This window comes from Canis aureus, chromosome 13, assembly GCF_053574225.1.
Source record: "Canis aureus isolate CA01 chromosome 13, VMU_Caureus_v.1.0, whole genome shotgun sequence".
Classification (NCBI taxonomy): Eukaryota; Metazoa; Chordata; class Mammalia; order Carnivora; family Canidae; genus Canis; species Canis aureus.
Genome location: NC_135623.1, coordinates 57,437,633 through 57,461,211, shown reverse-complemented (window position 1 = coordinate 57,461,211; position 23,579 = coordinate 57,437,633). Strand labels below are relative to the sequence as shown.

Genomic DNA, 23,579 nt, shown 5'->3' with positions numbered 1-23,579 from the left:
AACTCAAAAAAAAAAAATAAAAATAAACAAACTCGGGACGCCTGGGTGGCTCAGTGGTTGAGTATCTGCCTTTGGCCCAGGGCATGATCCTGGAGTCCTGGGATCGAGTCCCGCATCGGGCTCCCTGCATGGAGCCTGCTTCTCCCTCTGCCTCTTTCTCTGTGTCTCTCATGAATAAATAAATAAAATCTTTAAAAAAAAATAAATATAAAATAAACAAACTCAACATACATCTTCAAGAGGACTGGAACACAGATTCCTCGTGAAAGCCACAAAATAAAAAGGTACAAAGAAAACTACTTGAGATCCACTATGAGTCTTTTTTTGGTTGATGCAACCCCTGGTTTAACAGGTTGAACGTATAGTAGGGAGTCCAGCAGCCCGACCAGCTTTTAACAGGCAAAATCAGGCTCTGAGAGTCCACGGAGCAGATAGCAACTCATAAGGACATCATCTACTTTTTTTTTTTTTTTTTTAAGATTTATTTATTTAAGATAGAGAACATGAGCAGGGGCTAGGGTGGGAGGAGTCGAAGAGGAAGAGAGAATCTGAAGCAGACTCCGCACTGAGCTACTGAGCAGAGCCCCACGTGGGAATTGGATTCACAATCCTGAGATCAAGATCGGAGCCAAAAGCAAGAGTTGGGTGCTGAACCAACTGCGCCAAGCAGGCGCCCCTCATCTACTCTTCCGGTGGTGCCTGACCCAGGGATCATGCTCTAAACCACTTCAGACAAAGCCAGAGAGTAGCTGGGACTAACACCTGACATGAACCCCTGAGGTATGAGGTGCATCTTCCGAACAATTCCCCCTTCTTCTCATATTAAGCACCAGCAGTACATTCAAATCAAACCACCCCTCCCTCCCTCTGCTCATTCCGGAGGCAGCCGCAGAAGTGAGCTGTGATTTCCCAATAGTGTCCCGAGCCAAAATGCATGAGGACACATAGGGGCAGATCCAGACTTGCTGGCCCCACAGAGATTACACAAAGCTTGGCCCAAAACATGGAATAATGCGAGCATGTACGAGGTGCTGAACATTCCATCCGCGGCCTGCATGTCAGATGCATGCTTGCATTCCCACAGGTCTGGCGCCAGGCCCGCTCTCTGGGCCTTCAGTTAAAGTTTCTGGGCCACAGAGAAGACACACACCAACAGCCCAATTTGACTCTTGAGCCTTTTGAGGACAAGATCGCTGTATCCCAAACCTCCTGCATCCGGGCTTTTCTGTGTGCAGGAAATTATATACTATTCCACAAGGTTCACACACACATACCCATCAACACAGTAAGTCGAGATAAACCACAACTCCCATAAACAGGAACTTTATTAAGCTACATGTTACATAAAAGAACATATAAATGGACCTTTAAATACATTCAGTTCATCTTAAACAACTTATATAGAAACTTATTTACATTTCTCCATTATATACTTAAATTATTTTTCAAAGCTTACTACCGATAAAAGGTAATAGAATGATCACCTGCTCATACAGATGCATACACAGAAGCTCCACAAGGGTTAAGTAAAACCCCGCTTCTCAAGAAACTCAGCTTATTAGGTTTCAAAGCAACAATATGTTCTGAAGGTGCTTCCTTCTGAGCAGGCCTTTGACATGAGGCCTCTGCTATGGAGGTGCTGGCGGTCAGTTTGGAGAAGCTGGTCCTGGGGTAGATGGCTCTTGGTTGTCTGTAGTAACTTGGACTCTTGGAGCTAGAGAAACCTCTAGAAACCATCAGTGAGGCCATGTTCCCACTTCTCTGGCTGGGAAGCAGAGGCTTAGGGAGAGGGAGAGATTTGCCAAAGTCACATAGCATTAGCAACAGAGCAGGGACTGGAACCCTGGTTGCCAGGATCCTACCTGGAGGTCCTGACCCCACCACTATCCACAATTTTTTTTTTTTTTTTAATTTTAGGGAGGAGGGGGAGAGAGTGCACATTGGTTGGGGGAGGGGCAGAAGGAGAGAGAACCCCAAACAGATTCCGTGCTAAGCTCGGAGCCTAACACAGGCCTCAATCCCATGACCCTGAGATCATGACCGGAGCCAAAATCATGAGTCGGATGCTTAACCGACCAGGCCATCCAGGCACCCCACTATCCACCAATTTTTGACCTCTTTCATCCATTTCCAGCCACCCATGGGCCCTATGTTTTGAACGTTGTTGTCTGCGTGGTTAAATATATGATTTCTTAAGACTTTTTGAGATGATGAAAAGCAGTGCAGGATTTCCATAACCATTTTTGTGGGGCCAAGGAAATATCTACTCAAGGCCATTTTTATAAGGTTTTGTGATCAGGTGCCTTACTTATTTAGCCATAAAGCTTACCGTTTCAATCTAGCTGACTTATGGAAGCTCAAACTTTCCAATTAATTTGGATGGAAGGCAACGTTCTTGAGGATGAAGACTGGAACATCAACCACATGGATTTGCTGAAATCCATCTACCACCGTTGGATCTAAAGTAAGGTTTCACTAAGGTTTCACTAAGTGACCAAAAGTGGAAAAGGGCAGGGAGTAACTTTAAATAACAAGAAAGTTTCAAGAATCTCCTCATTTCCTAATTAGTCTCAAAAGGAAGTAGTGAAATGGGCAGTGAGTAGAAACAGTAAATGTTTTTTTTTTCCTCTCCTTTCTTTTGAATAAAGCCTTCCCCCCCCCAAAAATGTCCTGATAATATAAATTCTCCTAAAAGCAGTTTTTCTTCTGTTTTTGGTCTGTTTTTAAAAACTTGGTTTGGTTTTTCTCAGGATTTAAAAACCACTGTACCAAAGAAGAGATGTCAACATTAACAAGTATCATCCGGGACGCAGATCTACACTCTCCAGGCTCCATGTGGGGTTGGCAAGAGAAGGGAGGGCTGGCTGCAGGCAGAGAGGAGGGAGGGAGAGGACAGGGACGGAAGGGTTCATTCTTCCCCGAAACGAGAGTGAACCCAAGTCTTAGCAGCCTTCACTCAGTTTTACACAGATACATAAATGGGAAAACATGAAGGGGATGACGTGCTCCGCTCAGGAGCCCCTGATGCCTTTTCATTAAAATAGGGACTTGTAAGTCCAGGAAGACCCAGCATCCTGCGGGAGGCCGCGATCCGTCTGCAGGAAGGCACTGCCTGCCGCAGCTGCCCTGAACGCACGGGAGCACCCCATCTCCACGCAGTGATTTCCCTGGGCCGGGCTCTGTCGCTCCTGCTCCCACGCAACCCTCACCCCAAGTCCCACACAGCTGAGTGAGGCGGAGGCCTTCAGGGAGACGGTGCCAACCCCGACGCCCGGGGCTTGCGGGGAGTCCAGCCGGCAGCAGCGGACGGCGAGCGGGACGTGGAACCCGAGGCCCGGAACGCGGGAGAATCAGGTCTTCATATTGAGGGTGTTGTCTTTGTTTGTTTGTTTGTTTCTTCCCCTAGGAGGCGTTGCATTCTGCAAAGGAACTAAAATACTTTGCGATATTAAAAAAGAAGTTGGACATATAAAAACTGGCCGAGATTTTCTTTCCTTTCTACCCAGCGGGTAAGAACGGCATCTCCCCCGTGCACGCGAGCGGGGTCCCTGCTCTGGGAGGGGCCTCCGGGGGCGGGGGTCCCCGGGCCTGGGCGGCTGCACCGTCAGCGACAGGAGCTGGGCCGGTCCTCCCGCGCCGTCACTTCCGCAGGGGCTCGAGCATCCTGCCCAGCGCGGCCCGCTCCGAGGGCTTCAGGCGGAGGGAGGCGCGGTCCCCGGGCGCCCGGGCCCTCGGGGGGGCCTCCGCCCCCGCCCCCGCCGCCGCCTCCGGCCACCTCCTGGGGGCCCGGGCGCTGCTGGCCCGCCGCAGGGCGCCGCCGTCCCTGGGGGCCGCGTCCTCGGGGCCGCCCTTCGGCCTCGGCTGCCGCTGGGACGCGGCCCTGGAGACGGGCGCCCTGGGCCCGGGCGGGGGGTCGGCGCGCAGCGAGCGGGACGAGGAGGCCACCGTGTTGCGGGCGAAGCTGGGCACGGGGGGCGGGGCGCGGGGCGCGCTGGGGGCCGGCGGGGCCGGGGGCTCCTCCTCGGGGCTGTCGGGGCCCTGCGGGCCGGAGCGGCAGATCTTGTTCTCCTCGGGCTTCTGTCTGGGGACGTTCCGCAGGGGCTTGGCGCTGGGCTTCTTGAGCGAGCCCCGCGGCTGCAGGGGGGGCTCCTTCCCCGGCCCCGCCCCCGCCCCCGCCGAGGCCCGCCGCGGAGACTCGTCCGAGGGCCCCCGGCCGCCCGGCGCCTCCCGCGGGGGCCGCTTCCAGCCCGCGGGGCCGGGGGCGCGGCCGGCCCTGGAGATGGGCACGACCTTGCGCATGCTCTCGCTCTCCGAGGCCGTCAGGGTGCGCACGGCCTTGGGGGCCGCCGGCTGGCTGCGCCGGGCAGGGCTGGCCTTGGGGGCGCCCTGGGGCGCTTCTCTGACCGAGCTCCTCTTGGCGGCCAGCGCATCCTTCCCCTTGGCGGGCCTGTCCCCGGGGAGGCTGTCCCTGCGGGCGGGGGGGCTCTCCTCGGACCCCGGAGCAGAGGCCTCCCCGACGGGGCTGGAGGTGGGGTGAGAGGAGACCTGGCTGCCCGGCTCCCCGGCCCCCGAGGACAGGGAGCCATCCCCCGCGCCCGCCTCGCCCGGCTCCGAGCAGTCCAGGGTCAGCGAGCAGTCGGTGGCGTCCGAGACGTAGAACAGAGACCCCGCGTCTTTGCTCTCAGGGTCGCTGCTGCCCACAGATACTAGAGCCTTGCCACTGGGTTCGTCGGGGGCCGCCGGGTCCTCCTCCCCCTCCAGGGCTGGGCTGAGACCGCCCGGGGCACCTGTGCCCACAGGCCTCAGGCCGCTGTGGCTGGCACTGAGCGACGGCTCGCTCCCATCCCCCGGAGACACGGGCGCCCTGGAGCTGAGGTCATTCGCGGTCAACCTGGGCACCTCCTCTGGGCCCTTGGGTCCCTGCAGGTCGAACTGAGCCAGCCCTGTCACCAGCTCGTGCTCCTTAATCCCCAGAGCCAACGGCGAGAGCGGAGGGGACCGGGCCGGGCCCAGGCCCACGGGCTCGCTATTCCTCTTTCGAAGGATGCTCACCCCACTGCGCCGAACTCGGGGGAAGGCGGGCGTAGGGTCCTCAGGCCGGAGGGCGGACAGCTGGCTCTGGCAAGATGATGAGGGCGGCTCGGGGTCCTCCTTTCGGCCCCCAGAGGCCTGAGGTCTATGTGCCTGGCCGGGGTCCTGGGCCTTCGGGTCCCCAGTCTCCATCCAGGCCAGCGTGGGCCGGGCCTGCCGAGGACTGCTCCGGGGCAAGCTGTTGAACTTGCTGGGCTCCTCGGGGCTGCCGGTGGAACTTTCCAGGAAGGTCAGCAGCTCCCGGTCAGCGAAAGCACCCAGGGAAAGGCGGGAGCGGCGGGTGTTAGGAGGTCGGTAGGAGGGGCTGACGGGCCTGGGTTGCAGGAAGGGGGGCAGGTCCTCTGTGCCCTTCTTGGTCAGCTGTTCCACGTCATTCTCACTGCTGCTCCGGCAAAATCCCCCAAGCTCCCCAGCCGCCCAGGAGCGACGCTTCTGTTCCAGCTCCTTCAGCCGCTGCAGCCGTCTCAGCTCCTGCACAGCCCGGTCGTGGTTGTCCTGAGGGAGGGGTGGAGAGAAGCCCGAAGACACATGAGACACAAGGGACCTGCGTGCAATTCCACAGCCACCTGCCTTAAGACCCAGCAAGATCTCCCTCTGCCTGTGTCTCTGCCTCTCTCTGTGTGACTATCATAAATAAAAAAAAAAAAAAAAAAAAAAAAAAAAAACAGCAAGAGCTACGTGCATGGAGGGCACCTGGCTCCTAAGTGTCACAGAGATGGTGGGTTTGCAGGCAGGAGGGTGTGGCGAGGGCTAGTTCTCCCCAAGCTGGCTGCGGACGCCACCAGCCCGTCTCTGGCTATCATCAGATCCCTGGGCCCAATTTCCAGCTTGGCAGCCAAGGCACTGGGATTCCACACATGCCTGCCCCTCGACTCCGAAGGAACCCAGCATGGCTTCTAAGCGGGTGAGACAGAAAGGACTTCCGGGAAAGGGCTACCGAATCAATGGCAGAGAGAAAACAGGAGGAGCCTGAGATCATACCTCCCAGCTGCATCTGTGCGGAGGACGCCTACACAGGTGCACGCACGTGCAGCACATTGTGCTTAACCACGATCTGAATGCATCAAAGTACACCCAGGCTCCTAAGAGATGCCTTTCAAATCTGTTCTCTGAACACTCCCTGGTAAGACAACATCAGAGGTGCCAGGGTGGCTCTGCCCTCATGCCCCACCCCCTTCCTACAACCAGACTAGAGGATCTGCTTTACAAAGCCTTCCACCACCCTCCACCCTGCTCTAAGTGCCCAGCCCTGCCCCAAACAAAACCAAACCAGAACAAATGCACATCGTAAAGCACACTTCACCACCCGGCTGTGCACTTTAACTATATTTGTGGGGCGCCTTGAGTAGCTCAGTTGGCCTTTGGCTCAGGTCATGATCTCAGGGTCCTGGGATCGAGCCCCACATCGGGCTCCCCCACTCGGCAGTTATATATATTTTATAAAATACTTATTTGTCGGGCAGCCCAGGTGGCTCAGTAGTTTAGCACCGCCTTCAGCCCTGGGTGTGATCCTGGAGACTGGGGATGGAGACCCACATCTGGCTCCCTGCGTGGAGCCTGCCTCTCCCTCTGCCTGTGTCTTTGCCTCTCTCTCTTTCTGTGTCTCTCATGAATAAATAATATCTTAAAAAAAAAAAAAAAAAATATATATATATATATATATATATATATATATATCTCCTAGACGTGTGGCTCTCCCAACCCAAATCTGTCAATGACAGCACTTTTTACTTGAAAATCAATTTTCTCAAATGGTGGATTTCCCTTCCATGTTTCTGTGAGGCTCTGGCTGGGGATGAGTGGCCCCTCCTGCAGTTCTGGCCGGGCCTCTCCAGTGTCCCAGGTCCCCCCAGGCCCTCTCCTCCAAGGCTGCCTGGAGTCGGGACGGGGCCAGCTCCTGGTGCTCAGGACAGGTGGGTGAGAGAACCACACAGGTGGCCCCTTGGGCCTGCAGCATTCTGACAGGGACTAAGAATCTCAGAAAGAGCCAATTTGGCCTCCACCACCATCACCTCCCACTGCTGAGCTCACTGCTTGGACAAGGGAGAGGAAACGTGGCCACAGGCTTAGCCTCCGTCTCTCAGCGGGAGAGAAGGAGGGGTTGAGAACTCAAGTCACTCTGGCCTACAGAGGGCTGGAGGGAAATCAGTCCCTCAAAGGAATTCAGCTGTGGACAAACCTGCATTTAAATACAGGGAGAGGTCTAACGCCCAAGTATTTAGTTCCTCATCACGGTCTGAAGTGGAGGGATGTTGTTTTTCTTTTTAACTGACAGATGGAAGTTGCAAGTGCAAAGCCAAGCAACCCAGCCTCCTCTGGCTCCTCTACTGAACTCAGAGATTACTGGAACCGGACGCTGAGGGCAAGGAACGCAGTGGTACTGCTCAGACGGCAGCAGACTCCTGACTACTTGAGAATTTCGAAGCCGGCTCTGGCCAACCGTCTGGCAATGGCCATGGTGCCTGAAACAGGGGAGAGGAGGCCCTCCGATCCTCCCACCGCGAGCAAGCGTTCCCTAGGAGAGCACGTTCTTTCCCGGGTAGGGGGGCGAGGAAGACACCCAGGGCCTTCGAAGGAATGTGTGTCAGGGCTGCCCCATAAAAGACCTTTCCGGGCACAGTGCTGCCAGGGCATCGGAGCAAGCGTCGGTGGCAGCGGCCCGGCGGCCGAGGAGACCAGGGCTGGGCTCCGGCGATGGAGGCGCCCGGGCCTGGGGTGCCAGGGCCGCTTGCCCGGAGCCTGGCGGCGGCTGCTGCCCGCACCACACTTTCCTGACACCCTGGAAACGCTGAACCATCTTTCCGCCAGGGGCAGCGGGCTGGGTCTGGAAGAGGGAAAATAAAAATCCACCCAGCTCGGGGAGCACGGCCACGCCGGCAGCCGTACCTTAACTGCTTTGTTGAATTTGACACAGAAGTCTCGAAAGATCTGAAGGCACTCGTCCAGTTTCATGGTTTCTTGGTCTTCGCAGAAGAAATCTATAAGGGTGTGGGCCTCGTCCTGGAGCTCCTGCTTCCAGTGCTCTAGCTCCGTCAGCTTTTCCAAGGCAAACTGCGGGAAAACAGAACAGCACACGCTGGAGCCAACGGCAGCCGAGGCGGCGTCTGCGCCCGCCGGAGCCCACGGAGGCCGTGCCCCTGGGTTCAACTCTGGGCTTCGGCAAACGGAAGGCTTATGGCAAGTCCAGCGCCCTCAGAGCCAAAAGGAAAATGTTTATTAATAAATAAATAAATAAATGTTTACTTATAAAACATATATACAAATATAAATATACAAATATAAATGTTTATTATTAATAAATAAATAAACGAGTCTTATACTGGCCAAGGGTTGACTTCAGGGTGTCAGAAGTCCCTTGTACTGATGTGTTGTCCTGTAGAGAAGGGGTTTATTTATTTATTTATTTACTTGCTTATTTTAAGATTTTATTTATTCATGAGAGACAGAGAGAGCGAGAGAGAGAGAGAGGCAGAGATACAGGCAGAGGGAGAAGCAGGTTCCCCATGGGGAGCCCAATGCGGGACTCAATCCCGGGACGTGAGGATCACAACCTGAGCTGAAGGCAGATGCTCAACCACTGAGCCACCCAAGTGCCTGAAAGGGAGTTTAAACCTAATCTCAAATGATCTGTATTAGGGTCAGTGTCACCTCCATGGACCGGAGGCCCCCTTGCCCAGACAAACTCCTCAGTCAAGGCTTCTTAACCGTGGTGTTTATTCCGGTTAGCTCAGAAGCACAGTCGACAGTCCATGCTTGCACCTCACCGATTCGACTCAGGACTTCTGCTGTGTTAACTACCACTAACATTTTGTTACAACTCCCCAGGAGATTCTGAAGAGTCTTCATGGTTAATAACCACTGCCCTACACAAACCCATCCTCACTTTCTCCTAATCCTTCCAGAACAGAGTCTCCGGTGCCTCCAGATTCTGGCATCAGGGGTGCCTGGGTGGCCCAGGTCATGATCCTGGGGTCCTGGGATCAAACCCTGCATTGGGCTCCCCGCTTAGCAGGATGTCGCCTCTCCCTCTGCGTCTCCCCCTGCTCATGCTCTCTAATAAATAAAATCTTTAAAAAAATAGATTCAGGTACCGCCAACACGATGAAGGATAAATGAAAGAAGTTTGCTTTCCTCCAGTGAGCGCCCAGCCCAGCCTTTTTCAGGATGCAGATCTATCAGGCACACAAGCACCCTTTCCTGACAGCAGCACATGACATCTATGCTGAAAGGAGGTAGCAGGGGGATCCCTGGGTGGCGCAGCGGTTTGGCGCCTGCCTTTGGCCCAGGGCGCAATCCTGGAGACCCGGGATCGAATCCCGCCTCGGGCTCCCTGCATGGAGCCTGCTTCTCCCTCTGCCTGTGTCTCTGCCTCTCTCTCTCTCTATCATAAATTAAAAAAAAAAAAAAAAAAAGGAGGTAGCAGCTCCTTAGAGGAGCCATAGCCCCAAGGGAACTGAATATTTGGGATTACACTCACGTCTTTCTGTTTTACTGGGTAACAAGGCTTACGTGAAGAAGGAACGCATGAGGCATATTACTTTATAAATCACACTTACCATGTTTTTAAAAAGTCTTATATTTGAGAAACTTCCTTTGAGTGGAGGGGCACTTCCTTCGGAAATGTGAAGATACAGACTGCCCACCCTCAAGGAGTGGAACTGCTGCTAAGCCATACTTGAAGAGTGAAGAGCAATTCTGAGAGGACTTATCACCTCCCACCCACCCCAACACATTTTCCCCCTTAAAAGTCCTTTTCTTACACCAAATACATTCAAGAGGTAGTAAGAAACCCAAACCACTGAGGAAACTGAATACCAGAGAAAGTAACCATGTGAGTCAGTAGCCCAAGGCAGTGTGTGCATTCATGCTCTATTATTCTTTACGGAGAGAAGGGTATTAATGAAAGGATAAATCTTTGCCTGTCATTCTTCCACAGGGGGAAAGGTGGATTCCAGCCAAAAATAACTCAACTGCAGAAAAATAGGACTCTTGACAAGAATCTACATGGGAGCTTAAGCTCCGCCTCCTGTGGCTCATCACTAGATCCGGTGGGGATCGAGAGAGAACCAGGAAGGAAAAACTCACATGCACTGCTGTCGCCCTTAGGACTTGGGAAAGAGAAACATTCTGAATATGTGTGTGAACAATCACCAAGCTCAGAGGGTTTTTTTGGCTGAGAGTTAGTTTTCTACACAGTCTCCTGACTGTGTCCCAAACTACACTGGCCAAGTGTGATCGACAAGAGATGAGCAGTTGTCCTAGCAAATTCAACTAACTTGCCTGTTCCAGACCCACGTTCCAAACCAATTTATTCGTTGCTTCTTGCCCAGAGGGTCAAAACCCTGAAACAGATTTGCAAAACTGTGTTCTTATCTTTTTTTTTTTTTTTTCTGTTCAAGAAACTTCAATGTTTCCCCATTGGCTAAGGGCACAAAGTTCAAAGTTTTCAGATTGGCGTTCAGAGCCCTTCATGTACTGACCCTACCCTACCTTACAAAATTATACCTCCTCCATTTTAAAAGTAATTGAACATAAAACAAGAAAAATAGCTGTGTGGGAACATTCTATTTATACAGATACAAATGAGTACTAGAAAGAAGCATTTAGAGTTAAAACAAGGTTGCCTTTAAAGAGCAGTCCAGAGGTGCAGCTGAGACAGAGCTGTTTTTCATCACAAGCTTTTCTGTACTACTACGTAGCATAAAATATTAACATTTCATTTAGGAGCCAGGGAAGGAGACATCCAGAATTCTTAGCTCACTGTGGGATGTGCCTTCTCCCTCCGTTTCGGACTTTCCCTCATTTGTCGGCATGTGCTTACTGCTGCGTACTTTTTTACCTACTGCTAGGTACTTTTTCTCAAAGTGAGAGAAAGCTATGCATTTTAAAGAGAATATATGTTTGGTTATATTTGAAAGAAAATACAGAACACATGTTTAATAATAAAAATAAACTCCCCGCAGAGCCAAACGAAATGTTTGCTGATGGGAGCTGAACCTTACAATTTTTGCGGTAGCTTAATTACACGTAAAACAAGCAAGAGCTTAGGTTGGTACAACATCTGGAGCACACTGTTCCTGGCACCAAGGGCAGCCCTTCCATGCAAACTCCACCTTGCAAGGCTCCAAGCACTGATATTTAAGGTAGCACACCACTTCCCTAAGATTGAAGGCATGAAAAACCGCCACTTTTTTTTTTTTTTTTTAAATAAGGAAGATAAAAGAAGTATGTCAGACTATGTGATTAGTGAGTCACAGTGAGCTGTCACAAACATGTCCACTCTGCTGGTTTTTGTTGATGTTATTCAGAGCAGCTCCTGACACACCCTGTGGGGCTGATGTATTTGGCGTGTTGATAGGCACAGCTATCATGTGTGCTCCCGCTCTCATTATAAAACATGCCAAAACGGAGCTTGTTTCTTCAATAAAAACAAGTGAAGGAACAACAGCCCAAGTTCTCAGGTGTCTACGGTTTCTGTAGAACTTTGTTCTGTTGTCCAGAAGTTTGATTAGGAGGCAGAAACTCCCACACCATGGTTGAGAAGCAAAACGTGAGTTGCCGGGCACAAGCTGCCAAGTGCTAGCAAGGTACGCTGATACCAATGCACTATGGTGTGCGTGGTGTGATGGTGTAAATCAAGCGGTGATAAACGGAGGCCAGTCCGCAACCAACGCCTTAGGTTCAAAGCACATTCAACATCCCCTGCTAGGAAACCAACCCAGCAAAGGATGGGCACTGAAATACGAAGTTCCTTTTACTGACTCAGGGGGGGAAAATAGGAACGGGAACCTGCTACTTCCCCAAAGCCGTGCAGACAGATTTTACCGGCCCCGGCAGGTGATGCTGGAAGCCAGATCGAGACAGGTGGACTCGAATCACCCACAAACCTGAAGGAAATCTTCCATCTGCTGACAAAGTTCACCATCCCGCTGAATGTTTTCCCTCAGAGATCTGGTCCTGATAAGGAGCGAGTGCAGCTCGGCCTCTGTGTTATCCAGAGATAATCTGAAAGAAGAAAGGGGAGAGTGGGCAGTTGCCACAGGGAAGCCATGTGTCATGGGACAGTAAACAAGACCAACTGCTGGTCAAACCTAGAAGCAGAGGGCAGAGGGGTCACAATGACATTTACCACTCCTGTATTTAGAGTTTCCGCCTATTTTTTTTAAGAGTCCATTTCTTCCTTGAGACACATTGGTTCAAAGACAGAAGGCTATAACTTTGTCCTTGTTGGTGAGATAACAAAACCATGAGACTCATAGAGCTGTTCATAAAGTCGGTCTGAACACCTTTATGCAAGCAGCATAAAAAAACAGAAACAGAACTCAGATACTTCCACTTTTCTTTGGCACAAATACAAAAAGCTCCGACTCAAGCCCAGTAAGGCAGTGTACACATCAAGGGCAACAAGGAGATACTAAACAGGTGTCATGTTGCCACCAACAGCCAGAATGACCCTGGGTATTTCAGAGAGAACTAACAGGTGGCTAACAATTCTGCAAAGAAATGGCGGGACAGATTGCAAAGCTTTTGTTACTTCTGTCAAATCAGGATTAGGAGAGCACGAGCGATGTTTCTGCCATCTGGTAAAGTGAACAGGTGAAACGTAAAATCCAGGTGGAATTCACTTAGCAAACTCACAAACTAGGATGCTTTCATACTTCCATTGTGAATTCTAACTTTCCTTTATGCAATAAGTTTCCCACCTTCATTGGCCACTGGCATCCACCTATGATCTGTTTGTACTTCACCAATGTACTTCACCTTCCATTTCAAATAAACAAACTTTACAAAGTTTTTTCTAAGACAGTATCTAGCTAAACTTCCCCAACTAACTCTTATCAGAAGTGTCAGCTCAAAAATATAAAGGTTATTTCTCTCTATATATACCTCTTAGTAACATTTCTATACTAGTTGGAGGAAAAAATATTCCTGCACAAATTTCTTTTAAAAATTTAAAACCAGAATAGCTTATATCTTATAAATGATGCTCATTCACTGGGGTTGGGGGGAGGTAATCTGAAAATCTGTAAACATGAACTATGAGCTATTCACAACTTTGGACTGATAATGTCACTTTGGGAAAGACATGTCATCTGTGCCTAGATGCTCACAGTCAATAATACTGAGACAGTGGCCCATGACAGGGCTTAGCTTGAAAGAAAAGCTATCGTTCATGTATCTATGCATAGGGTTCACAGCTATCCTAACTGGATATAGTCACTCAGAGAGCAAATGTACAGCTTGAAGTGGTGCATCGCAGCCAGTTCGCAAGAGGCCACCGTGGGTGTGGGCGCCTCTCATGACTCCTCCCTCAGTGAGGCCACACCGGTAGCTTCAAATCTGCCATGGTAGCAGTATTTACACCACGGAAATCAGCAAATGCTACAAATCAGGATTTCTTTCAGTAAAAGCTGGTTATCAAACATGTACCATTGGATACATGGGTATGTTTTGTAAATTTAAAAACACAGAACTCAAAAATAGCTCCTAAACACAGATTTTAGCTACGTTAAAATACACATCTATACTGGGATCAGAAGCAAATTAAGGTGATGTAAACACAGCTTATGTTTGGTAGATACTTTCTCTGTAAGGTTGAGTGACTAATTTAAAACTAAATCCTTTCATAACCCTTGATATGGTTCCAACTTCTTCTAGTGCAATAGAAAATAAATGTACCATGTTAGATTCTACAAGGAAATGGCCCTAGAAGTTTGACTGGTATATACCAACTCCCAAGGTAATAGGCTATGTTGTTTGGGCTCTATCTTTTGGGTGTGAAGGGATTTGAAGTTCTTAATCCATATTGTTTTTACACTGATGATATTCATTAGAAAAGACTGCAATATGTTTCTTAGATGAAAAATAAAGATTAATTTTTCAAAACCCCCAAATTCCAAAGGTGCACACACACCTCTGTAAGCAAACAAAAGGTCTGAAAATTCAACAAGACAAAACTTTTTAAAGTTATAAAATATCATAAAGTTATAAAATAGTCATCAATTTTCATTCAAAAGTAGTTTAGGGGCACCTGGGTGGCTCAGTGGGTTAAGCACCTACTTTAGCTCAGGTCATGACCCCAGGGTCCTGGGATGGAGCCCTGCATCAGGCTCCCTGCTCAGTGGGGAGTCGGCTTCGCCCTCTGTCTCCCCTCAGCCCCTGCTCGCGCTTACTCTCTCTCTTTCAAATAAATAAATCTAAAAAGTAGTTTTAAAAAGCCAAAACTGAATTCTTAGCATTGATTTCCAGTCTTCTTTGCTCACCTAGCAGCCTCCTGAACGTGATGCAATTTTTCAGAAAAGTTTAAAAGAACAGCATCTTTCTTTTGGGCTTCCTGGAAAAAAAAGCAAAAGTTTTCTCTCACTATATATATAAAATTGGAAGGAAACAATTATCCCGAGGCTTAAAGGAACCTTAAAGTTCTTGTTTTTAATGCTTGATGTATTTAAAGCAATTCACTGGAACATGAACTATGATATTCTTAGTAAGATTTACCAGATCTCCCCTACTCTCAAAGTAGATTTAACGTCCCAGAACAATCAATCCCAATGTGAAATACAATTCCATGTGCACACATACTCAATGGAAGTGGGTGGTGGCTAAGCAGGGCCCATTGTTTCGAAGAGAATCCAATATATCCTGCTTAAATACCACCCATACCGAGGAGTATGCCTTTAAATGACGGAGATGCTTTCAGCTGCTAAACCAGTTTGCAAACTGAGTTAATCAGAAGGTGCACAAGCCATGGAAGTGTTTGGATCCTTTACCAGTTCAGGGGATACAAGGAAGGGCGGAATCTCCAACTGTGGAAATGTTCCCCGACGGGGAAGGATCAAGGTACATGGAGCCCCTGGATACATGGATCTAAAAGGACCACCAGACTACCAGCAAGGCACACAGGCTAAGGAACACATTTTCTGGTTTTAATGCCCTGAAAGCTAACTTTTAAATTCGTCCTGAGTTCAACATGTCCTTTGTCTTCTGAGGAATGGAGTGGTAACTGTGTGTATTATTTATGGACAGCTTCCTATGCGCCCAACACTGAAGCAAGCACTTTATGGAATCGCCCCCTCAGCCTTCTTGGTACCTGTTTTGAAGTATCACTAGCCCCATGATTAGATGAAGAAATTGAGGGCCTTAGTGTGTAAGTCACTTGTCTGAGGAATTACAGCTAATAAAGGGCAAGTCAGAATCCTAGTTCTGTCCTGTTCTGAAGCTCACACTAGAAACAAGCCCAGCTTCCTCCCCAGCTTAAAAGCTAGATCTGTGTGACTGCTATCAAAACAACAAAGGTGATCCAATGAAGGAAAAACAAATCAGCACAGTTTGTAATTTGAGATAATTTAACGACAGACACAGATGACTGTCGATAACTGAGTTTTCACCCTGTAACTGATTATTTTGGTCTCACAAAGACCCAGTCAGAGATGGAGGTGATGGACGGGGTGCAAACCCTGTGCTTGTGGCAAGGCACACTCACTCACGGTTCACAAAGGGAAACAAATGCAAGTGATCTTTCTCATTGCTCTGGCTCCCTCCCTCCCTACACATAACTGGTCACAAACCTAGTCAACCCAACGCTGGGAAGGTCTCAACACCCAGGCATCTGCTCTCCATCCCTGTGGCTATGACTGATTCTCAGCTCTCGCCGAACGATCAGAGCCAACTTTGGCCAAAAGGTGTCCCATTTCTAGTTTCTCTCTCCACTCCAGCCCATCCTTCATACCACCTTATTTTCCTGAAAACAAAGCCAACCTGGGCATGCCATTATTCTATGCATAAACGTCCACTGGCTCACCATTGCTAAAGCATGAACCCAAATTCCTAGGTGTTTAGGATGTTAATCCTTCATAATCGGGCTTCACCAACCCTGACCCCGGCCTCCCCCAACCCCTCCACTTCCCTCCTAACCTATAACCCTAGGCACAGCTCAGCTCAGGAATCTGCAGAGAGCTTTTGCAAACAGAACCTTCTTGGAGCCCACTACGTCCTTTCCTGTGTGATGCCACCTTAATACCTGGGAAAAACCTCCCCACCTCCAGGGAGGATTCGTACTCATTGTCTCTCTGAACTCACCACTTCCTACCTGTGCAACAAAGTGCAGAAGATTCATCCCAGGTTTGTTTGCTTTTGTGTCTGCCAATTTGAGCAAAGAAGACAGTTTAAATCCTACTGCATTGCCAGCATACCCTCCCTAAAGAAGACAAATCAAAAGAAAAAAAAATATACGTATACCTTCGGATGGACAAATAAAACACAGTATTTTAATTTTTTGGAATTTTACTTACTGCATTCATGATATTCCCTGCCTGTAGCACCAAGTGTAATATTGAATGTAGCTCCTCACATGACATCAGTTCTGTCAAAAAAGAACACGCCACAGTACCTTCAGCTTAAATGCACAAAGACAGCCACCCTACCCGAGTTCAAGTGGGCCTGAAGCAAGCTCTGACCCACACTGTATATAAAGACTGGAAAAAAACAAATCAAGCAGCACAGTCTGTGGTGTATCTAACATACCATTTGCTACTGGTAATCCATGGCCTAGTGTTTAACTGAGAATCAAATATCTATGAGATATTTCAACATCATAAAATACTTCAACAAGATTTTTCAAGTAGTGGAAAGTGCAAAGGCCTTATGAAAAGCAGCACACTGTCGTTATAGGAGCAACCTTTTTCTCAGCAATAATTTTTCCCTTCATATCCACCAGCCTTTGAGATTATATTTACAGAATATGAAAACTAACAGAGAGCAACATTTTGCTTAGTCCACGAGCTATGAGGAGATAAAAAATAAACAGGCTGGGATGACATGTAAATAACTTGCAAAGCACTATAACCCTTAGGGGCCAGGCACCCAGAGAGTCTATTTTATTCAAAACTATACATTTCATTTGGATTGACTTAAAGATTATAAAAGAGCTTATCAGTGTAATATATCTTTAAACTAGTTCTTTTTTTTTTAAAGATTTGATTTATTTATTCATGAGAGACACAGAGAGAGGCAGAGACACAGGCAGAGAGAGAAGCATGCCCCATGCAAGGAGCCCGATGTGTGACTCGATCCCAGGACTCCATGATCACACCCTGAGCTGAAGGCAGACACTCAACTGCTGAGCCACCCAGGCGTCCCATAAACTAGTTCTTTAAACACAGAAGCTTTTGTACACACATGTATGCAAATTAACAATATTAAAAATTGTTAAGGTATTTAAAAAGCTAAGTTTGGTGATTATTAAAATAACAGTATACATAGATAATAAAAAGTCACCTATGAGTTTTTTATATTCTCCATTAAGTGTGGTATTACTTTCAAAAAATTATACTTGGATCACTGCCTGCATTATGTTATCTAAGAAAGCCAGTATTTGAAGGTTAACCAGATAAGAAACGTTTCCACCATGCCCGCAAATTTGCATGGCTCAATATGAAAACTATTCCATCTCGATGTGAACGAGAGGAACAGCCCTTCCAAAGTGGCTGCAATAGCCCTGGTGTGTACAGAAGAAATTTTAAAAGGTCTCCCTATTAAGGGCAGAAGAAAAACTGCCCTTAATTCTTAGTCTCCTCTCTAAACTGAAGAAAATACGATGGGCTGAAGAGCAAAACTTTATCTCCATACAGGCCAGAGCAACTAAACAGGAAAACTGAATAGGAATCAACAGTTCTATAATGACTAGAAATCCAGAAAACCACCCAGAGGAACTCAGGCTGGCACTGAACACACTGGAAAATGTGAGGGTTAGAGAGCCCCAGAGATCTGCCTTGGAGATGAGGAGTGCCCACACATGTACTTGGCCTGTTTGCTCAGTGCCATAAATGCCAGAGGGCAAAACTCCATCACTATGGAGTGAGACAGGAGAGCAACCGCAAGGAGTCTACCCAAGCTTGGTAAGCAAGTTGGCAAAGAAATGAGAATGACCCCTTGCCCCTCTCAAATGTAAATAGCCCATAAGGTGTTAGAGTAGTAAGAGGAATCAGGTGGGAGAAGACAGAGCAGAACCACCAGGTACCTGCAGAAAAGTCACACTGGAGATGTCCAGAAGGAGTCAGGAGGAAAGGAGGTATGCTTCTGGAAAAGGAGGTCCTAGGCACCAGAAGCCAGAGGATGGGAGGCAGCGTGCGGCTGGCCTAAGTGCCCGGGCTTGGAGCACACTCACATATACTACACACACTGCACACACACAGAAAGCTGACCTAGGAGAACAACAGGAGCCAGCTGCAACCAGGGGTTTACTCTAAAGCTTGGGATGAAAGAAATCTTTTATGGGAGAAGAATATGCTAATTAATTAATTGGTCAATTAATCAGGGAGGAAAGTAAATGGCAATAAACCTTAATTGTTATTCCAGGTAATATCTCATTTTCCTTTTTATGGTGTATCAGAATTAGGACTTTGCATTTCTCATTTCAACTGAATAGTTTTTTAAACAAACTGCTACTGGGGCAGCCCCAGTGGCTCAGCAGTTTAGCACCGCCTTCAGCCCAGGGCCTGATCCTGGAGACCCGGGATCGAGTCCCATGTCGGGCTTCCTGCGTGGAGCCTGCTTCTCCCTCTGCCTGTGTCTCGGCCTCTCCCTCTGTGTCTCTCATGAATAAATAAAATCTTAAAAAAAAAAAAAAAAAAAAAAACTGCTACCAAACGGGTATAGCCACTGTGGAAAATAGTATGGAGGTGCCTCAAAAAACGAAAAATAGAACTACCACATGATCTAGTAATTCCAGTACTGAGTATTTACTCCAAAGACTGAAAACAGTAACTCAAAGGGACACATGCATCCCTATATTTATTGGGGCATTATTTACAACAGCCAAAATATGGAAGCAACCCAAGTGTCCATCAATAATAGATGGATGGATAAGGAAGATATAGTGTATATACATACAATGGAATAATACTCAGCCATCAGAAAGAATAAACTCTTGCCATTTGTAACAACATGGATGGCTCTAAAGGTTATAATGCGGGCAGCCCGGGTGGCTCAGTCGGCTAAGCAGCTGACTTTGGCTCAGGTCATGATCCCAGGGTCCCAGGACTGAGCACCACACTGGGCTCCCTGCTCAGGGTAGAGTCTGCTTCTCCCACTCCCTCTGCTCCCCGCCCTGCTTGTGCTTGCTCTCGCTCTCTAAATAAATAAATAAATAAATAAATAAATAAATAAATAAATAAATAAATAAAATCTTAAAAAAAAATAGAAGACTGCTTACTAAAAAGAATAAAACCTAAAATAAAGTGCTATCACCAAAATTAATAAAAACAAATTACATGGGATCCCTGGGTGGCGCATCGGTTTGGCGCCTGCCTTTGGACCAGGGCGCGAACCTGGAGACCCGGGATCGAATCCCATGTCGGGCTCCCGGTGCATGGAGCCTGCTTCTCCCTCTGCCTGTGTCTCTGCCTCTCTCTCTCTCTCTATCATAAATAAATAAAAATTAAAAAAAAAAAAAATTACATGAAGCATCATGTGAGGGATCTCTGGGTGGCTCAGCAGTTTAGTGCTGGCCTTTAAAGGCCCAGGTATGATCCTGGGGTCCCAGGATCGAGTCCCACATTGGGCTCCCAGCATGGAGCCTGCTTTTCCCTCTGCCTGTGTCTCTGCCCCTCTCTGTGTCTCTCATGAATAAATAAATAAAATCTTAAAAAACAAACAAACAAACATCATGTGTTCACATACCTTTTGTAGCAGTTCTTAGAATTGTTATGTCTGTGTATAGAGAAGAACAAGAAGGTAAAAATTCCTTCTTTAGCACCATGGCTTCAATCCGAAGTGAATAGCTGGAAAATAAAAGGCAAAACTGTAGAATTTGATGTCATTAATTTTAAAACCTTGCTCTGTAAAGAACAGCGACAGATGATCCTTACTTTGGCACCTGAATCAGGTAGTGCAGAAAGGAGTCCGCCAGGGACAACTTGGACACATCTCCACTAAATGTTTTTAATTTCTTTATCTAAAAGACAAACAGAAAAAAGGGTACAGAAGAAAATAACTTGTGATTAAAATGTAACATTATTTTAGATTTCATCTTAGAATTCCTGTAAGAAAATAAGATTTCGGTGCTAAATTCAAATTAATAAAAACGTAGACCTAAGGAGAGATGGAAAAGGAAATCATCACATCCACTATGTTGGATGAGGAGAAACCAAACAAGTTAGAAGGAGAAGTGCTGCATCATGTGTCTAAGTGTAAACGATCCCAAGAACCAGAGCCACAGGAATCCTCAGGGAAGTTACTAAAGGGTCAGTTCTAAGTTTGAAAATTTTCTGTAAATTATAATCTGGAAGGGAGATCACTGGGAGAAGAAAGAGGAGACTGGGTCGTCATTATAACTGGGTCCTCTAGGTCCCTAATGAATATTTTGGCTACAGGGGATCCCTGGGTGGCGCAGCGGTTTGGCGCCTGGCTTTGGCCCAGGGTGCAATCCTGGAGACCCGGGATCGAATCCCGCATCGGGCTCCCTACATGGAGCCTGCTTCTCCCTCTGCCTGTGTCTCTGCCTCTCCCTCTCTCTCTCTATCATGAATAAATAAATAAAATCTTTAAAAAAAAAAAAAAAGAATATTTTGGCTACAGAATACTCCAGACTGGGTGAGGGCTAACAGACCTTTCTGGGGCCAAGTCCCCCCCCGCCCAGAATAGCTTTATAAGAAGGGGCTACTGTGTGCCGAGGAGGGTACACATGGCTCTCCAGCAGCAAGAGAAAGAGAGAAAGAGGTGGCTTAAGTAGCTGAGGGGTTAATGTCAAGACTTCCCCTATGAAAAAGATCAGGTAATAAAACAGGATGGACAGTCAGATGTCATTCTAGAAATTTTTAAGAAGCATCCACTATGCCCCCGTCCACGCTCCATGCACACACCACAGGCGTGGGGAAAAGACTAGAAGGACCCGCCTACACGAGGTGACAGGATTACAGGGACTATTATTTTCTACTGCTGCTCGTTTTTATTTCCTAAAATGTCTACAATGATCATGCGTTACTCTTGTAAAAAATTAAACTCAACTAAAAGGGATTCTTTCAACCGTAGCAAAGAAAAACAAAAGACTTCTGGCACAGGAATACAGCCAAACAGCTAGCAGGTGGGGATAGAAGCAAAAAGAAAGTCCTCAAACTGCCATCATCAGAGCAAGTCAGTGCCTCCCTCATGCAGAAACCTGGACCAACCCGACGGCAGAAACTTTTCTACGTCTGCCGTAGTAGAGGGTCTTCTGACAAAAATACTTTATGGTAAACAGAATCTTGGGACTATGAGTCAACCAGACCGCTTATCTCTGCAGCTGACTGCTGCCAGTTAGCCCTGACCACCTTCCAATGCTCTCTGTACTCTCTCCCATCCCCTGGATTATGGTGGGTGCCCACAAAAATAACACGACTTTTCAGTGTCTTAAAAGACAGGAAATGACAATCAGAAGCAGACAGGAGGGAATATCTGCAAAGATTCTCCAACGGAAGTATCTACATCAACTACCTGAAAATACAAAATTTAACAGTGCATATGCATACCCTAGACTTAACTCTGGTGCTGAAGACTACAGGTCCCCCCCCCTTACCCAAATGGGCAGAAAATAGCCATTTATAGAATTGCATTACTTCCTCTACTTTTAGGGCCCCAAACTGATTTTTACCATTTTTAGCCATTCTCAATGTAAGGGCAGATGGAATTTCTGGTTTAGCTAAACCCAAATCAGTGCCTCGCTGCTGAACTGAAAAAGCCATAGGATGAATCCTGATCCCTTGTGAACTAGAGTTTAGCAATTCACTATATATGGGCAGGGGCAGAGTGAGGTTGTACCTTTCATAAGACCCATCTATGCAGCATGTGCAAAGCTTCTGAAAATAACAGCATAATTTTCTGTCTAAAGCATAAGACTAGGTCATGCTAAATAAACTTGGTAGATATTTCTATTAAACATGTGCTCAACTGTAACTGAACAATGATTAATCTCCTTCACTTATATAAAGAGCTAACAATGTTTATGGATTTCAAGAGAATGGTGATGGAAAGATAGTATTTAATTTAAATGCCATGTATACAGTTCTTAATTCCATTTCAAAATGAGACTTATGTTCATTAAGAGGGATTACTGTACCTTCACAGTGGTAGGGAGGTAAAAGAGAGAGGTGAACAAACCCTATAATTATTGTGCATTCTCGTCATCATCAAAAAGCATTTATCAAACATTGTTAGGCATAATTTTGTTGGCTGAGCCAAGTGACTCTCATTATGACCTGGCTGTGCTCGGTTTCTGTCCTAATAGCACGCAGCATGCTCCTGGAGCCTCACACATTCCAAAGTGCAGACTTCCTTCATCCCATCTAATTCCACTCACATGGCCTTGAAATAGCAAGATTTCCCACCAGTGGACTCACCCAAGAGAAGACCCTGGGGGCCCTCTTCCCTAACATTCTCCCCTCAGGGGCAGAGTCAGCAAAGAAGGTAGAGATGAGCTGATGAAAATGTCAGAGGAGGCAACCCAACTGTTGCCGGAGAGAACAGAAATTTCCTACCACCTTCCAGCCCTGCCTGTGTCCCTGACAGCGATGCAGGGATGGGGCACGGGCCCCAGCGGAGGGAAGGGCCCACAGGCTGCAGGCGGGCTGGGCTCTCTTCCACCATCCACCCAGCTCCTACTCCAGACTCCTCCTTGTCCCCTTTCTGGGGACAGGAATACTTGCTCAGGACAATGAACCCATTCCCAGGGCTTTTACTTCTTTTACCTTCTTCTTCTGCAAGTTTTTTTTTTTTTTTAAGATTTTATTTACTTATTCATGAGACACACAGAGAGAGAGAGAGGCAGAGACACAGGCGGAGGGAGAAGCAGGCTCCCCGTGGGGAGCCCCAGGCCCAGGTGGGACTCGATCCCAGGACCCCAGGATCACGCCCGGGCGAGCGGCGCAGCCGGCCCTGCTCTGCTCTGCTCCACCGTGAGCGTGAGTGTGAGCGTGAGCGTGAGCGTGAGCAGAAGGCAAGGTGAACCAGCACGCCAGACAGAAGATCTGTGGTGCAGGTGGGAGAAATCCTGAAAACAAATTAACCTTCTGCCGGCTCATCAGCGGAGAATGCACGGCAGCAGAGGGCTGTTTCCGCTCCTCCTTTTCAACACGCTGATAAGATTACGGATCACCCGAGGGGCCGATGACAAGGCTGGGGGGCGGCGCGAGGCGGGGCTCGGAGAACCTCTGCCCTTCCTTCCTCGAGCGCTGCAGCGGGAGGAACCGCTCTGGGGTCAGGCGAGTCACGCGCAAGCCCACTCCCTCTCCGGCCCATCGGCCAGGCGACACTGGAGCACTTCTAGCTAAGCCGTGTGAGCCTCAGTTTCCCGGCTGCAAAGTGACCAGCATCTGCGCTGTCGCTGCGGGTCAGCGCAGAAGACGCGCAAGATCATCAGAGCGACGGCTTGGTGGCTTCCCACGGGCCACGCGCTTGGACACATCCTCTCGCTCGGCTGGATTGTGCCCTGCCCAGTGCCCGGGACACGGGGACACCCT

General features: G+C 48.2%; 1 protein-coding gene across 4 annotated transcripts in view; it reads right to left on the bottom strand.

Annotated features, from left to right (window-relative positions):
- Positions 1-1,296: 1,296 nt before the first annotated feature.
- FHDC1 (FH2 domain containing 1) overlaps positions 1,297-23,579 on the bottom strand; it is a 42,838-nt gene continuing 20,555 nt past the window's right edge. For all 4 annotated transcript variants that reach the window (XM_077846410.1, XM_077846411.1, XM_077846412.1 and 1 more), the window contains exons 5-12: positions 19,956-20,041; positions 19,768-19,868; positions 16,380-16,450; positions 16,178-16,285; positions 14,355-14,425; positions 11,979-12,096; positions 7,978-8,142; positions 1,297-5,586 (exon numbers count right to left, since the gene is read on the bottom strand). In XM_077846410.1, coding sequence (XP_077702536.1) covers positions 3,640-5,586; positions 7,978-8,142; positions 11,979-12,096; positions 14,355-14,425; positions 16,178-16,285; positions 16,380-16,450; positions 19,768-19,868; positions 19,956-20,041 — 2,667 coding nt within the window. In that variant the 3' untranslated portion in view covers positions 1,297-3,639. The remainder of the gene's footprint in view (positions 5,587-7,977; positions 8,143-11,978; positions 12,097-14,354; positions 14,426-16,177; positions 16,286-16,379; positions 16,451-19,767; positions 19,869-19,955; positions 20,042-23,579) is intronic.